The sequence below is a fragment of the Xenopus laevis genome, chromosome 3S (assembly GCF_017654675.1).
Source record: "Xenopus laevis strain J_2021 chromosome 3S, Xenopus_laevis_v10.1, whole genome shotgun sequence".
NCBI classification, from domain to species: Eukaryota; Metazoa; Chordata; class Amphibia; order Anura; family Pipidae; genus Xenopus; species Xenopus laevis.
In genome coordinates this window covers 109,571,471-109,589,633 of record NC_054376.1, presented here as the reverse complement: position 1 = coordinate 109,589,633, position 18,163 = coordinate 109,571,471, and the positions used below count along the sequence as shown (strand labels likewise).

The 18,163-nt window shown below is 39.9% G+C and overlaps 1 protein-coding gene across 1 annotated transcript; it reads left to right on the top strand.

Annotated features, from left to right (window-relative positions):
• The first annotated feature begins 1,884 nt into the window (after positions 1 to 1,884).
• Positions 1,885 to 16,200, top strand: zcchc10.S (zinc finger CCHC-type containing 10 S homeolog). The gene is made up of 4 exons (XM_018256191.2): positions 1,885 to 2,032; positions 8,812 to 8,973; positions 11,837 to 11,878; positions 13,243 to 16,200. The coding sequence occupies exons 1-4, from the start codon at positions 1,992 to 1,994 to the stop codon at positions 13,532 to 13,534; spliced, it is 537 nt and encodes a 178-aa protein (XP_018111680.1). The 5' UTR covers positions 1,885 to 1,991; the 3' UTR covers positions 13,535 to 16,200.
• The last annotated feature ends 1,963 nt before the right edge of the window (positions 16,201 to 18,163 follow it).

Here is an 18,163-nt window from a genome sequence, read left to right as displayed (position 1 = left end):
ATTGGGGGCAGGAGTCATCCATCGTTCTCCCCATTTTAAAGAGCTTGATGGAGGTGATGTAGCTTTTGTTTAGGATTTTGGTGACATACATATTTATGGAATACTCACTAATAAAGACTCACAAAGCTTATTTATAATATACTGTATAAGTGTGGCTAATAAATTGGGAATTGTTTGCCATTACATGCCGAAAATGCAGGCAGATGTCTCAAAGCTTATTGAACACTACTGCCCTCATTATTTTTGACTTATGATGAGAATGAATAACTAGTAGTGATGCGTCACTAGCAGTTTGAGCCCACTTGCTTAAAACAGCACAGTTCAAACAATCCAAGGATGGAACATTCAATGCTGGCTGGAGTCTAGAGTGTTACAATAGTAAAAGCTGCTGCCATGGGACCATTACACAGATAAATATCAAACTTGAAAGTGTCCAATAGAAAGCCAGACAGGTAATAAAAGTTTGAGCCTGTCTTCGTTACTTAAAAAATGGAAATATGCTGATATCTTTATGATATCACTAAGCCTATCTACCTAATAGCTTTGTGCCTGAACTTTGGTTTTATAAAGCGTTACATAGCTTCCCTGGAATGTTCAGTTCTGTTGCCATTAAATGTCTGAGTGTTTTATGGTTCATGAATTTTAAACATGAGTGATACAATATTTGCTGTACTACAAAATGCTCGGCCAGCCACTGGTCATATAGTCAAGCAAGACAGCAGCCATAACACCTAATATTCAAACTGGCATTTTCTTGTCTACTCTGACTGATGCAGTGAGACTCTCTGCTCTAAAAATGGTCATGATAATAATGCCCTCTATATTCAACAGGCTGTAGAACTGTGTCAGCCAAGGAATGCATAATCCAGTTTATGAGGTCCATTTGTGCAGGAGTCTGTATGAGTCCCTTTCATTGGTAGGGCAAGCAGTACTGGTGTTAAACTATGACTATAACTGGAAAAGGGGTCAAATGGGTTTACTTTTCTTTCCTAATTACAGAGGAATGTATTGCAAACACACCTTCATTATATGCTTTAGTTATAGCTATTACTAGGGGGTAATTTATTAAAGTCCAAATGCCAAAAACTAGAAAAATTTACATTTTGTATTTTTCTATTATAAAATCTGAATTTTTTAAGATTTATTATACCCCGAGGATGGAAAAAGTCAGAATCCGAAAATCTGGATTTCAGACCTACCTATTTGGAAGTTTCTGTGGTCTGCTCTGTAATTAGCCCGAAAATCTGACAATTTCAGACTTTTCTGGCAGAAATCAAGAAAAAATATTTCCTTACACTACTTGCAAGTCTTAAGCTCCCCATAGACGCAAAGATTTTTCTTGCCGAACGACCGATTTTAGCGAAGTCCAACCAATCCTCGAAATTATCGTGCGGTTAGTGGGATTCGAACGATCGTACATCTTACGATTTTTCGGCCGACATCTGTCATTAAATTGATCGGCCAGGTTAACAAAAATCTTTATCGGTCCCAGTGCAATCTATCTTTGCAGGGCCAAGCAGGCAGCTCCCCTTTGTTTTCCTGGCAAATTGTATTTTTAGTTAATGGACAATTCGTACGATCGTTTCGAGATAATCGTGGTCTCACGATGACGATTGGATCTTTTCAAAAATCTTATTAAGTGATGCACAATTTAGTAGACAGGAAAGCAGGGCACAATTGTGCAAAAACACGGCTGCTTGTAAAATACCCTTTAATTCGCCTATATGCTTTATACTACAAAGCTTTATCATTTTCAGTTTTCCCAGGTAGAGACAACAAAAGCTAACACGGTAATCAGGAAATTATTGATAAAAACAAACATGAAAACGTTCTTTTTTTGAATATTTCATATTTTGCGGGAAATGTGCCCTCATCAATCATGGCTGCCATCGCGCCTCACGCAAGCAACGGCTTTCCGTCACAGAGTCGGTCATTTGTTGCTTCGCGCATTGTCCCGGCATGCAGTGGGTCGTCTTTTGGCCTTATCCGACATGGCTACCCCCATGCACCGGCTGATCGCTCGAAGGCAGGCGTAAGTAAAGCGACGGGTTCAGGGGTATCTATAATATGGATGTACCCAAACAAACCTCTGATATGGACGAACTGTAACATGCGCATAAAAGGGGGCGGGACAATGTTTATGTCTAGAGACTGTGTCAGGATTTATTGGCTTGTGTAGCTGGAGATTGGAGTCTCAGTGGGTAGGAGGAGCCAATGGAACGCCAGTGCTAGAGATACTATCCGTATATGGCGACAATGGGAGATAGTGGGGGCGGTGGAATGGTGATACTTTGGTTATTTGGGCCAAAGTATCACCATACATGCAGAACGACCACGTGAATGTCGGCAATAATAGACCCTAATCTAAATTCTACAGTGCTTTTACAATTGTTAGTACTTAGGGGCATGTTTACATTGGAGATAAATATCTGGAGAGATTTCTGGAGATCAACCAATCAGCCATTAGATTTAAACAGCAACCTATAAATTAGAAAACGAAAGCAAAGATCTGATTGGTTGCTATGGGCAATATCTCCAGAACTCTCTCCGCCTATTTAACTCCAATGTTCGTAAACGTATAAAGATTATAATTGGTTGGGTACGTCTGGCACTTAAAGATGTGGATACAAAGTGCGCTACTAGTGACACCAATCATTTTAATAGAATCCTTTTCTTTCTTTGCATTTGGAAGCCTTGCGTCAGCACAGTCGGCAGTCTCGCGTTTCTTTTGTAAAATACGCCACGTTGCTGATGCAAGACTTCTGGGCGCAAACACAGAAGAGGATGAGAAAAGGATTTCTTTAGTGGTCAGGGGCTTCTAGATTTGCCACCTGGCTGGTAAAAATCATGGTTGATCCCAATGTTATATTAATAGATAAAAAACATAAATATATGTGGGCAAATTCACTAAGCGCCGAAAATACGCTAGCGATGCCTTTGCCGCACTTCGCCAGGGCGCCGCTAATTCACTAAAATCTGAAGTTGCGCTCAGGGAGGCGTAAGGTAGCGAAGTTGCGCTAGCGTTAATTCGTCAAGCAAAGCGAAGTTACGCTAGTGATGCCTAATTTTCATACGGCGCCAAGTTAAAGTACAATGGACGTATATGTAGCAGCAAATATATTACACTACACAAGCCTGGGAAAGCTTTATAGAATAAAATAGAGTTGTTATTTTGCCCTTTACATGTGCCCACTGTATAGTTTAGGTGCCATATGTTAAGAAATGTAGGGGGGAAGGAGGGTAACCGCAAAAAAATTGACAATCTTTTTCAGCCTATCACCCTTAAAAAAGTAAAAGACGCCAGCGTTTTTTTGGGACTTAGAAAAAATTTCAACTTTTTTTGAAGCAATCCCTATCTACTCTATTGCACTTCGCCTGGTCTGAGGTGGCGAAGGCAAGTCTGGCGCAAGAGGTAACGTTCAGTAAAATGCACACGATTGTGAATTAGCGTAGTTACGTCCCTTCGCCATAGCGCAACTTCACCTGGCGTAAGGGTGTGAAGTAGCAGTAAAGTAGGTCCACTTCACTAGCAAATTTACGCCAACACCCGTTAGTAAATGGGCGAAGTAACGAAATGACGTCACGCTGGCGAATTTGCGCTAGCGGCAGCCGATTCGCGTTTTAGTGAATTCGCCCCATAGGAAGGCCGGTATTTTTTTCCAGAAAAGGTGGCAACCCTAGGGGCTCCGCAGGCTCATATTGGTCAAGTGACTTAAGCTGGTTTATCCCATGTACTAGAGTCCTGCATCTGGTCGGGGTACCTGCGGAATACCCGCAAGGTTGTTGTGCTTTGGGTGAAAAGATCACTGTCCCGACAATGCGGGCTGTCCGTGGGTACCCTGCCTGGGTACTCGGGCCTATTGTAGGCTGCATTTCCCCCACCTCCTGTTAGAGTCCTACAGTTAAAGGACCAGTAACATTAAAAAAAAAATTTGTTAGTATACCACGAAAAAAAACCCACCAAGACTTTAAACTTTAAAATCGCACAGCCTTTATTAAGAAATAACTTACCGAAACTCCGCTTGTGCTCCTCTTCAGAAAAGGCGACAGGGTAACGATCCATCGTGCGGCGCTCGATTACTCCTCCCTGGCTATCTCCTATAAGGAAGGCAAGGAGGAGAAATCGAGCACCGCAGGATGGATTGCCTTTTTTGAAGTGGAGCGCAAGTGGAATTTCGGTAAGTTATTTCTTAATAAAGGCTGTGCGCTTTTAAAGTTTAATTAGTCTTGGTGCGTTTTTTTTGGTAGTATAATAACAAATTTTTTAAAACGTTTTTTTTTTGATGTTACTGGTCCTTTATGGGAGAACGAAACCCTTTATATTAAAATCCTCTACTTGTTACCTTACATAGACCCTATTCCCCCCCCCTGCCTAGATGTTACCACCGTTAAATGCTCCAACTCGTTATTTACCCCTCTTTGCAGATTCAGCGCATCGGAGTTCACGGGCACCATCTTCAGTAATCTTTGGTCTTCTTCCAGCGCTTCGGCAATTTCCGTGACTTTTACTGCATGCACTGATATGGCGCTTACTTCACAAAGATTACCGAAGAGAAGAAGATGGTGCCTGTGAACTCCAAAGCACTGAAGCTGCAACGAGGGGAGGTAAAGAGTTAGGGGCATTTACCGAGGGTAACACCTAGGCTGGGGGGGAGCAGGGAGGGGGTCTATGTAGGGTAGGGGGTTTTAATATAAAGGGTTTGGTTCTCCTTTAAATGAAAGTAACTATTTTGCCTGACCTGGTTGATCCGCCTCCGGAGTGACGTCACTTCCGGTTTTCGTGGGTCCTGGGTTGGGCCTAAAATTAGGACACTGTGGGTAGGTTTCGGGAGCAGGAAGAGGAGGGGGGGGGGATTTACAGAGGACCAGCAGGTCCGGGTTCGGCTTTTGCCTAGCTGGTCCGGGTTGGGCATGGTTCTGCCCAGCTGGCTCCGTACAGGGTTTTTTTATGCCGAACTTAATGCAACAATCTAAAACAAACCATTTAGATTTAAATTGTAGTATTAAAGTAGGAAAAAGAACAAATCAGTTGATGTTCTGGCCATTAATTACGAAAAGTAATTACGAAAGTAATGTCCCAGAAATAGTAGTGTCAGTCACCCATGGGTATTGTTAAATTCAAAGATATTATCGTTATCTGACAGAAATTTTCTAACCTGGTGTCAGATCGACTAAATGACCACCTTGGCACAGAAATTGGCAGGACTCACACAGTCTGAAAACATTAACAAACAAAGGAGAGTTGTGCTCACCACAACATTTCATACAATTTTATATTTGTGCATGTATTACTTATTTCTAGAGCAGGGCTGTCCAACTGGAGGTCTGCAGGTCAGATGTGGTCTTGAAAGAGAATTGTGTCAAACTGAGACTGCTCAAGAGCTGAAATCTTTGTAATTGTTTTATTAAAATCTGGAATCTGTTTGTCTAGTGTAGTGAATAACTCCCATTATACAGAAATAATTGGATAGGAGTGTTGTAGATAGGGTTGCCACCTGGCCGATATTTTACCAGCCTGACTGGTAAAAATGATGGCTGATCCCAATGTTATTAATAGGGAAAAAGGATAAATATATAGGAAGGCCGGTATTTTTTTTCCAGAAAAGGTGGCAACCCTAGTTGTAGAGGATTCTTGTTTAGTCTTACTGACTTTGCATGGAATAGTAAGCAGGTTGCATATGCCAGTACAAAATGGAATAAGAGCTACAGCTCACATACAATCTGACTAGAATGATTGGTTAATTGTGCCTTTTATATGAAATCTATATGTCTTAAAGGGCAACTAAAGTCTAAAATAGAATAATGTTAGAAATGCTGTATTATGTATACTAAATATAAACATGAACTTACTGCACCAGCAGCCTAATAAGACAAATGATTTATGCTTTCAAAGTTGGCGCAGGGAGCTGTCATCTTGTAACTTTGTTAGACATTTCTGCAACATCAAGTCTCGCACATGCTCAGTGTGGTCTGGGCTTCAGTTGGGAGGTTAAGCTTAGGGATCGTCATAAATGATCAAAACAGCACAAGTCAAATAATATCTGCCATAGAAGCCAATACAGCAAGACTGATTAATAATCAGAATATAGAGACTGCACTGCGTCTCTGGATACAAATCTCTACAGGGAATCCAACAATGCTGCTCGAGTTCTGGGAAGTAAGGTGGGGGGGGCTCCCCCTGCCATTTGAAAGTATGATCGTTTACCTGCACAGCAGTTGGGGACCATCTGACAATTCCTATCCACAGCAGTAAAAGAAGGGGGAATTGCACTGCATACAGTCAGGTTTATGATAAAAACTGTAGACATCTTTTAATTAAAGTATATTGGAGATAGATTTCTTTTTCATTAAAGAAAGTAAAAATGGGGTTTTATATTTTTGCCTTTACATGTCCTTTAAGTTTTCAATGTATAAATGTGTTGTGGCCAAGATGGCGTAATGCACATAGCTATTGTTTGCTGCAAATGAAAGGTGACTAGTTATGCATATTATGAAATATATATACTGTTTGTTCTGTGCTAAAAGTGGAAGAAGATCAGTGAAAAAAACCCCAAATAATGCATGGCAGAGAAAAAGCTGATCCACTTCTTTTTGTATCTGCACCGACAGGCACTGTTTCTTCCTGTGTGCAGACTTGTGCATTTATTCATTTTTGTGCTGATATCCGCTCTATGAATCTACACACATGTTTATGCAGTGCTGGTCAGGTCAGATACAGGAAGTTGTGGATTGGCTGTTTCTCCTTCTGCTTTTGTAACCAGGCAAAGAAACAGCCCTGTGTGGCAGTAAACATTTTTGGCAGAAACTTTCAATTAGGTATCATTTTACTGGGAGAGTTAAATATTGCAAAATTACAGAAGTCACGGTAAACATTGTATATACACAATATGCCAGTAAAAGGAAATCCGCATTCCTAAGGAAAATCCCTTAAAGGAATTGTTCAGTGTAAAAATAAAAACTAGGTAAATAGGCTGTGCAAAATAAAGAATGCCTTCAATATAGTTAGTTAAAAATGTAATGTATAAAGGCTGGAGTGACTGGATGTGTAACATAATAGCCAGAACACTACTTCCTGCTTTGCAGCTCTCTTGGTTTCCACTGATTGGTTACCAGGCAGTATCCAATCAGTGACTTGAGGGGGGGGCACATGGGACATAACTGTTACTTTTGAATCTGAGCTGAATGCTAAGGATCAATTGCAAACTCACTGAACAGATATGTCCCATGTGGCAGAGTTAGAGAGCTGAAAAGCAGGAAATAGTGTTCTGGGTATTATGTTAGACATCCGGTCACTCCAGCCTTTATACATTACATTTTTGCCTAACTAACTATATTAGAAACATTTTTTATTTTTCACATCCTATCTATTCGCCGAGTTTTTATTTTTACACTGAACTGTTGCTTTAAAGGACCAGTAACATAAAAAACAATTTTAGACACTTTTAACTTTAAATTCGCAGTCTTTATTAAGAAATAACTTACCGATTCTTCGATTGCGCTCCTCTTCAGAAATGGTGTCAGGGCGACGATCCATTGCGCGGCACTCAGTTTCTCCTCCCTGGCTATCTCCTATAGAAGGCAGGGAGGAGAAATATAAATTTTTTTTATATGTTACTGTTCCTTAAAGGGCACTGAGGCACACACTAGGACAGCATATTTGAAATGTAAGTAAATACAAAAATTGACAGTGAAAGATCACCATGAGAGGCCTGGGAGATTAAAAGTGTGTGCAATTGCTATAAGGCAGTTGTTTTTGGACTCTCTATCTCTAGCTCTCTGTTGAGACCTCACCTTTCCTTGGTCAGGGTGCTGATTAGCCAATAGCAAGGTTAGAGTATCTACCAGTGATAAATCTAAAGTAACTGGATTTGCTGATTAATAAAAAAATATATATATATATATATATATATATATATATATTATTTATTACTCATCCAATTCATTTGAACTGAGCAGGGATTTCCCTGGCATTTTAAATCCTTAAGAATAATGCAGCTCATTCAAATAGGTGGGAATTTCCTGGCATTAAACATTTTAAGGGTAATGCAATCAGCATAATCCAATCACAATGGATCTATTGAATTTATTCAGGCAGGTGTTAGACAAAACTCATTCATGTGTTAAATTATGATCCAGGTATAATGTCACTGTAAATGTGGATTGAAGCAGGAGTTAATGTTTATTTTTGATGGTACAGGTATGGGACCTGTTATGCAGAATGACCTGGGGTTTTCTGGAAAACGGATCTTTCCGTAATTTGGATTGTGTGGCTCAAAATTGTTGGGGGGGGACACCTGCTGTATATCGTGATCTAGAATACATGAGAAACATCATAGATACAAGATTAGAGGCATATGAAAACATTGCTATATCACCTGTTCAGCCATTGCTAAAATATTTTGCAGTTGGTGTCCACCCTCTAATTTCATTCTAATTGGTGCAAGAGATAAGCTTCCAGGAGTATTTTGGAGAGCAACTGGATATTTTCCCCCCAAAATTCTAAATTCTTCAACAGGCTTTCGAGCTGCCTCCACTAGGGTACATAGAAGTTGAGCACTGTTTTCAGCATGGCAGGTCATTCATGCTATATATTCTCAACTGCCACTTTATTCTCAGAGGAATAAAGTGGCAGGTTTTGATAATAATGGTACAATAGCAAATATTTATAAATGAAACAGAAAAAACAGCAGGGGTAAACATAAAGCATGCTATTTAAGTATAATAAAAGCTTTTTAGTTGTTGATAGCATTGTTACCTATTAATATGAAGGTGTCATTCACTCTTTTTTTTTCTTATCCCCTTTTGCAACAGTGAAGCAAATAAGCAAAATGTCCGTTGTCAAAAGTGCCTGGAGATGGGTCACTGGAGCTATGAATGTACAGGAAAGAGAAAATATTTATATAGACCTTCCAGAACCACTGAATTAAAAAGGGCATTAAAAGAAAAAGAAGCCTGTTTATTGCTGGGACAATCGTAAGTTTATCAAATGTGGAAGACTGCATTATTGCTCTCTGTACTGTTGTTTAATGAATGCTACTAAATCATTTCCTAGCCTGAAACATTTATATAACCATTTTATACTTATTTATTTTTTGTGGAAAAGCATTATGCCAGTTATGTGAAGCTGATATAATAACTTCCTGTTAACTACTGTGCTGTCAGTCCAATTTCAGCCATGATGTCAAGAACTTTTAAGAACTGAACTGCTTTTTTTTTCCCATTTAACTGGATATTTGACTCAATGTAGAGAGAGGGCAACTGTCCTCTCTACACCAGTAAATCTGCCTATATTTGTTCAGGTAGACTCACTGGAGGTAAGTGGAGGAGGCATTGGGTCTATTGAATCAGGAGGCAGCAGACCTTCGTACCCCTGAGTGTTGTGTAAATGTCATTTGGAACACATTTGCTAAATGTTTTTTTTTTTTTTTTTTTACTTTCACAATAAATTTTAGTATGATGCTGACATTTGGGTTTATTTATTAACACCAGGCAAATTTGCACCTTGCCTGTAACCCGTGTCAGTGATCAGCTTTGCTCAGCCAGCTGCAACTGAAACAAAGCAAAAATGTAATTGGTTGCTATGGGTTACTGCTAAGGTGATATTCGTTTGTACTTGGTCTTTTTATTTATTTATTTGTGGTTTTAAAACACTCCCATCCCCTGTTTTGTATAATTTTCATTGACAGACACAGTGTTGACCTGTGTTCAGACATTGTGGATTTCAGAGCATCTTTGTGCCGCTATCCACCCTTCGTGTCAGCAATGAATAAACGTGGGAGCACTTACCGGTCAGAGTTCAGCTCCAGCGTGCTGCACAAATACTGTGATCCCACACAGTGACGTCCAATATAAAGTACGAGGAAAATGGAGCACCAAAAGAGTCAATTTTTCAACCGTTAAAAAATGGAAATTTATTGAAGAATCATTAAAAATAATGAAAGCATGCCTAGGACATATTATAGGCTGCCTGCTTTACGGGTTTTGTGGCTACCAGCCACTTCCTCAGGAGGCTTCCTTTGGTGCTCCATTTTCCTCGTAGTTTATATTACACATGGGAGTGCCTGCATAGCAAAGCTGAGACATAGACCAGTATGCAGTTGAATTGAATATCTAAAGGCCATTTACAATTTGCTTTGTAAAACCAGTACTGAAATATAATTTTAAGGTAAACGTTTGGTCTTGGCTTTATGGCAGGGGATCTCTTAGTGGTATAACCTTTTGACTTCAGGCTGATATCTCCAGTCTAGCATTTGTTCAGGACTAAGTTTCTCTCATAATAAGGTTACAGATAAACAAAACACAGTCGTTATATCAAACTAACTGGCCTTCAAACTGGGTTTGCAGGAGAAATTAGGAGACCATATTTTCTTCCCTGTATCTCATGCTAACTCATCCCTCAGCTGCTGCTTTGGGCTTCTCTAGTCAGAACATCCCCACTGATTTGTGACCTCTGCTCTAAGGCCCCTGTCACCTGACCTTTCGAAACAGCAGCATTTCCATTTTCTTTGCCAGTTTTAAGAGCATTCTTTCAGTAAAATGTCTCCTTAAAGGAGAAGGAAAGGATTGCAGCACTTGGGGGTGCCAAATGTTAGGCACCCCCAAGTGATTGTATGTACTTACCTGAAACCCTGGGCCGGTGCTCCTATCAGCAGAAAACAGCACTGGCCTGGGGTTATACCAGTGAGCACCACAATCAATCTTCTTCCATCTTCCTCCTTTTTCACACGGCTGCACGTGTGCAGTAGAATGAAAAGGCGAACTTTAACTAAAAAGTCGGCTGTTTCGTTTAACTGCGCATGCGTTTGGCCCGGGAAATTTTAAGACAGAAGAAAACAGAAGTGGATCACTCCATGGTGCTCACTGGTATAACCCTGGGCCGGTGCAGTTTCCTGCTGATCGGAGCACCAGCCTGGGGTTTCAGGCAATTCAATATAATCACTTGGGGTGCCTAATTTTTGGCACCCCATCTGCTGAAAGCCTTTCCTTCTCCTTTAATCAGAATCATGGTATATAATTTGCAAATGTTGCTGTTAGTCTTCTAGAAACCATTTATGTAATATGTAGGGATGCACCGAATCTAGGATTCGGTTCGGGATTTGGCCGAATCCTTCTGCCTGGCCGAACTGAATCCTAATTTGCATATGTAAATTAGGGGTGGGGAGGGAAAGCACGTGCCTTTTTGTCACAAAACAAGGAAGTAAAAAACGTTTTTTCCCTAATTTGCATATGCAAATTAGGGTTCGGATTCGGTTCGGTATTCGGCCGAATCTTTCTCAAAGGGTTCGGGGGTTCGGCCAAATCCAAAAAAGTGGATTCGGTGCATCCCTAGTAATATTTCATGATATCAGAAATGGCTGTCAGCAAATGATGCTCGGTGCATGTTGGGTAGAAAATATTACGTTGTCTGATTCCCGGAAAGCCATTTCACAATTTCATTGTATTGACAATTACATTTGCTTGGAGATTACAGTTGAGCTGCAGTTATGATTCCCAGCATAAATGCTAAGTAAGGCGGTTGGTGTTCTGCCAAGTGCCTAACTGTGATCTATGCTTTTCCATTCACCTGCATTTTAATGCTTTTTTAGCATTAGATAAAGCTCTATATTTAGCAAGAAAATGTCAGGATACCGGTGTCCATTTTCATCCTCCCCTACTTCAAATAAACCATAGCTCTAGGCACATTCAAATGTCAGGGAATGTTTAGGTAGTCGACAGAGAGAGTAAGCAGGTATTAAGATTAAAACAATATATTGTCCTGTAATATGTTTTTTTTTTTTTGCTTGGAGAAATTAATAGTTATGTTTGACTTATCTAAACATGTGTTTTCTTTTTGTAGTAGTGGCAACAGTGTTGCTGAAACAAAGATGAAGAAGAAAAGGTATGTTTTAAATCTGTTAGCTTGTTATTAAACTGTACACCATGTTCAGCAGCCCTATACACAAAGAGATGTGCATCTCCTGTGATCTGCATAACTTCCATTTTACAGAAGGACACTTAAATGCCTGGAATTTCCATTGCTACACTCTCAATAAAAAAACAACTCCTTCTGAGCATCCTACATACCTTACAGTTTGGTTAAGGCCTGCTTTTGGGGGCCAAATTTTGTCAGGGCATCTTTAGTGTATATCAAGGTAAAGACACGTGACAACACTGCTGCATGAACCATACACATTCAGCCATAGTTCCAAAAATATTTCAGACAGCTGGTAATCATCCTAAATGCATTTTAGGCTGGCTTCCAGAAATATTGAGAAGAACCAATGGGCATCATCAACACATAACACCCTGTTATTCAGGCTGGACTCCACATTCACACCTCTGCTGTCTCTACACCTAGAGAGCTACACAGTAGAGTCCTCTAGATAACATTCTACAGCCTGGGATACATTGCCTGAATATATTTATTTAGGTCACAATAGAATTTGACCTGAGATGATAGATGGCAGATACGAGGAACCTTGCTACTGTTTACAAATACTGCACTGCCTAGGTAAGCATACCCAAGTGGAACATTTGGTTTACTATATGTTTATGTGTGAGTTTACATTAAGTTGAGATAAATGTTAAGGTTACAGCACTGTAGCAAGCACCTCACACGTTTGCTACACATAATGGTCACACTAAATACCATTTAGATATACTTAGGATAGTCACAGTGAACCACCAGAAAATCACTAGCAGAAAACATGATTTTTATTTTTAGGTGGTAGTAACCTAACTACATGTATGAGAGAGTAACACTAAAACTTGCTTCTTAAACAAAGGATATTGTTTCTCCTATATATTGTCTCAAACTAGAGGAATCTGTTAGATTGAATGTATATCTTCCTGTTATGTTATACTACAGCCAATTCCTGGAAAAGAAAATTAGAAAGAAGATCTTCAGCCGGCTAAAATGAAAACCGCCTGGGGGCAGGCACGCAGAGCACTTCGTTTTCCGAAGTCGCCCGTAACTGCCTCGCGAGGAAACTTCGGGCGACATCGGAAAATGAAACGCTCCGTGCCTGCCCCCAGGCAATTTACATTTTAGAAGGCGGGGAAGGCAGATCAGGGAGATTAGTCACCGCAAAGAAGAGGAGATTTGTCGCCTGGTGACTAATCTGCCCAAGTGGCCAGACCCTAAAGAGAGCTGCAGATCTAAATACTATTAATAGTTGAATTGTAAGGTGAACACTGTGTTAAGTATATGTAAATTTTTGCCTTCTTTGTTGTACCAACATGGAGTTTTTTTTCCCTCTCCAGGTCTAGAAGTGTCACAAGCTCCAGTGGTGGGAGCAGTGGGAGCAGCAGCAGCAGCTCTGATACAGACTCTTCTTCAGACAGTGAAGACACATCCAGCTCTTCATCATCTTCAGAAGACAGTGACAAGAGCACCTCCAGCTCTTCAACTTCCTTGTCCTCGCAAAGTTCATCCTCCTCGTCTGAGTGTGACTCTGATACAAGTGCCAGTAGCACCAGCGCAAGCAGCAGTACCAGTAGTGAAGAAGACAGTAGCTCAGAGGATGAGCCGTTAAGAAAGAAAAGAAAGAAATAAAATTCACGAAAAGACCGCCTTCAAAGCTTTCTCATGGCATCCTTCTAAAGATTCTACTTTTATTATCCGACAACCCTACATTACATGCTAGCATATGTGTAATACAGTTGTACTTGACAAATTCTCAGCTCTCAGTGGGGTAACTATAGAGGAAGCAGACCCTGTGGGGTCAGGGGGCCTGGACTATCGGGCCTGCTTCCTCTATAGCTAACACAATTTGCCCACGCGTAAGAGGGTAATTGCTGGGCCCCTCTGAATAAATTTTAGCGGGGGGAGGGGGTCCTGCTGCTGCCAGCTCTGTTTTACTGTTTTTATGTGGCAAATCCCAGTTATGTCCTCTTCTGAAAGACCAATAATTCCACAATACCTCCAGGTTACACAAAGATCAGCAGAGAATTTAAAAGGCGGTTATAAATTGATGAACCATTAGCTAGGGAGGCCGATTTTATTATGTAAATATGTTTTGTACAAACTGTGAAGCAATCAATCCCCTTCTTTAATTTTAGACTATAAACAGGGTGCAAACTAGGAACAAATTTTTAATATTTTTTCCTTCACTCGCAAGTACTGACCTTACAAATGAAGACAGGTGTGACTGTGAGTATATTTTTAGAGGGCTAAACTAGAAAGAGAGAAATATTTGTAATAATAGGTTGAGCGTTGGACTGTTTTGTCCTGCTTGTTATACTTTGGGGAGAGGAAGAAGCCACAGACTTGAACTGTTGAAGCTAACTTGCGACATTGTAAATAGGATTTAAGCTTTCTGCCAAGTGCCATGACTTCAAACATAGTAATTTGACCACACCCTGGGTGGCAGCCTCTTCTAGTTTGAAATTTGATACAGTCATCTTGTGTTATGTTTTAAGTTACTTACAATGTGTGCCTTTTTTTTTTTTAAGTAAAAAAAAAAAATGTAGTCTTAAATTCTATGTTATGTGACCGTATGATTGGATTCAGAAGTTATAACAGCAAGAAGCTGCATTTTTAAAAAAAATATTTTTGGTACTGTACTGTATGTTACAGAGAAGGAAATATTTTTTCATCCGACTATTATAGAGCTGCAGATGCCAGAGGTAGCGTACTTTGGGTTTTTTAGGGATTTTCAAATGTTGCACAAAGCCGTCTACAATGTAGAGGAGCGTTTCATCTTTACAAAATGTATCATTTTCAAAGTTTAGCTAATAAATTATACCACAAATAATGCCGTATCGCAATTGCTTACTCTTCATACTGGTTTAGGGAGCCAGCACACAAGCAGATTCGGGGAGATTTAGTTGCCTGGTGACAAATCGCCTCTTCTGCGAGGCGACAATCTCCCCGAACTGCCTTCCGCCTGCTATGAGAAAACTCCAGCGCCAATGCACTCGCAGTGCTTTGATTTCCGAAGTCGGCCGAAGTTTCCTCGTGAGGCGACTTCGGAAATCGAAGCGCCGCGAGTGCATTGGCGCTGGCGTTTTCTCATTATAGCAGGGGGAATGTAGTTCTGGGAGATTGTCGCCCTGCAGAATAGGCGATTAGTCGTCAGGAGACTAAATCTCCCCGAATCTGCCCTTGTGCTAGATCCCTTAAATATAAACTTAATTTCCCTCCCTCTTAACAGTTTAGAAGGTGATCAACCTTGCTTTATAATCTGATAACATTTGATACAATAATTGGTACATTTTGTAGCAGTATAGAATAATGCCAGTGACAAATTGTTGTGTAATATACTTAATAAAGATTAAGGAACATGCTTGGTATGAGCTACAACATATGCCTGAGAAGTGTATCAACTAATGTATGAAATTGTACCAGCAATGTGGCTTACTGAGCTGCTGCTAGGAAACATGAGGTGCAAAACCAATTCATTTTTAAAATGTACAGTTTAGTAAAAAGTATAAAACAAAATAGAATAATTAATTGTGGTATACTATTTTGAATATGCTAAATTTTGTAAAGGTGAACTGCCTCTAAGACACAAGGCAACCCCATGAATAAATATTGTCTTTTTTTATTAGCAAACCTCTGTAATCTGGAAAAAAAATGCATATTTCTGTTGTCAAAATGGCAGTTGTTGCTAAACATGTTATGTTTATAATTATTAGCCAGAGTATTTTTCACTTTTATTATCATATAAAGCATCTTTTATGCACAAGTAGCGTGAAGTATTGGTTACACACAAGCTTGATCCTGTAACAAGCTTTTTAAGACGGTATGTACATTTCAGCTGGCTTATTCATACTTATATTTGTATACAAATCCTATTTTTTTTTAAAGCCTCTAGAGCAATGTGAATAAAGTATGGAACCAGTATATAATGAATCACAATGGACACTTTAACCAGAAGACCACACTTACCTCTACATTAAGCCAACTTTGGTCTATTGTTCAAAATGCGTGTGACTATCATAGGAGTTCACTCTTATTTGCGGCTTGTTGCCTGGAATGGATCTAGATAATTAATGGGGAGGCATATTTAAACTGTGGTTGGACAGCAGGGTACAACTCTTCAGCTCCGCATGTTTGTGCTATTTTTGATGGAAATGAAAACAAATGTACCTATTATAGTGAGCTGTATTAAGTTATCCCTTGAGGTGCGTGTAAACATTTTATCTGGTGTGTCAAAATTGTCTTACTAGACAATAAAAAGTGAAGACCATTGTTTAATAAATTTGTATTTGAGATGATGTATGAATGCATGCATGTCTAATTATTCTGAGTTGGTGTAAACTAAAGGTTGAGGTTCACCTTAAACACAGAAAAATGGAGCAAAGAGAGAACCACAAAGAAATTGAAATGCCTGGAAACAGTAACGATATAAGTCTAGACAGGCTGACCTGGGTAATATTTATTATCTGATTGCTTGAGGTTAGGAATTTTGAGTAAATTTCCAGTCTCCAAGGTCTTGACACTGTACATTGAACTGCAGTTGGTTTGAATAGTTTTTAATCCATGATGTGTACTGGAATATAATCACTCTGGTCACACCATGCATTTACTGGTCAGAAGGAATGAGCTGCCACATTCTAGATTTAGTTCAGACTTGAGCAATCTGATAGACTATTGCATCATCTTTGATCTCTACAAAGCCCTATAGAAGTAAAATTATTTTTGGAAACAATGATTTACTTATTGAAAAGGTTTTTTTTTTTTTTTTACTTGTATAAAACAATCCATTTTTTTGGTACTCATTAATATTCTATTTACTTTTTGGCAGTTAACTATAAATGTTTGGGTTAAACTCCACTGACCCCAAAGAATTCAAAAGCATAGGGTAATTTCACTGTTTACCAATAAACTGACTTATTAGCTCATTAATTAGTAATTTTTACTATTTATATGAACTACTACTGATAGGTTATTGGGCCCCACAGCTAAATCATTACCCCCCTAAACTTTGGGAACAAGACATCTTCCATAAACATGTATTGCAGTTATTTATCAGTCCCACTGGCCCCCAATGGTTTCTGGGCCACCCGTAATAGCAGGCTCTATTTCCTGTATAGTTACACAACCTTTTTGCCCTAGTAAACCTTACCTAACTGCTTGATGATCATTTGATTAGCACGTACAAAGGACGTGGCCAAAAATGTTGGTGCTATAAGCATGTGTTCATGTGCCCCCCATATAAATAATTTCTACTGGGAAACAAAGTCTCTGATTGCAGCAATTGGGCTGATGCAAGAACAGATGGAAACATAAAGTGAATTGGTGCTACTGATTAAAGCTACGTGCTCCTCACTCTTGTGTGTAGTTATGCCAACTGCAGTTGCACCCTTCTAGCCTTTCTTGATGAATGCTGTAGTGTGCCTATTGACACAGGGATGGAGCAGAGCTCTCCACTTCTTTGGACTGATAGCCGGGGGATTGTTTGTGTTGGGCGCCAAAAATTTTCCAAGAGCTGGAAGTGATGTCCGATGCATGCACAAATTGCTCACTGAAGCTGCTGATTTGTACCAGTGCATGTGTACACAACCCAAATAGCATTCTGATGACAGAAAACTGGGGGGAGTGGCAGGGTTGCCAGGTTGGTGGTTTTCCAGCTAATAATTTAAAACCCAGGTGGGTTTTGAAAGTACAAACTAGCCAGGGTAGGGATTTGGGCTTCCTTTTAGGCCTTTCGCTGGTTTGTACTTTAAAAACCAGCCAAAGCTTTTTCTTGCCCTTTCCCTGTGTCTCCCCTGGGTAATGTAGTTTTTGTTTATTTGCCAACAGTCAATTTTAATGTAAGACTACAGTACCCAGCATGCACTGACTTGTGTAGAAGTTGGGAGTTAACAGATTTTGGGCTCTGTACCCCCAGTCTCCCATCACTCTTAAGCATTGTTGCATTTTCTGGTGCTTTTCCTCAATTTCAGACAATTTTGGGGCAAACATCTGCTGGCCACCAAAATGTCTATAGGTTGACCTATTTTACCAATTTTTATTGAAATGGTATATGTATTAAGGCCTTATGGGCCCCCCTCCACTGGCCGGTAAATTTTATTTAAAAAAAAAGTGGCAACCCGAAGTTGCCGCACGAGGAAGCTTCAGGCAACTTCGGAAAACAAAGCGCTCCAAGTGCCATCCCACTGGCAATTTAGACTCTAGCTGGCTGGGAGGCAGTTTGGGGAGCTCAGTGCCAGAAGAAGATGGGATTTATCACTGGTC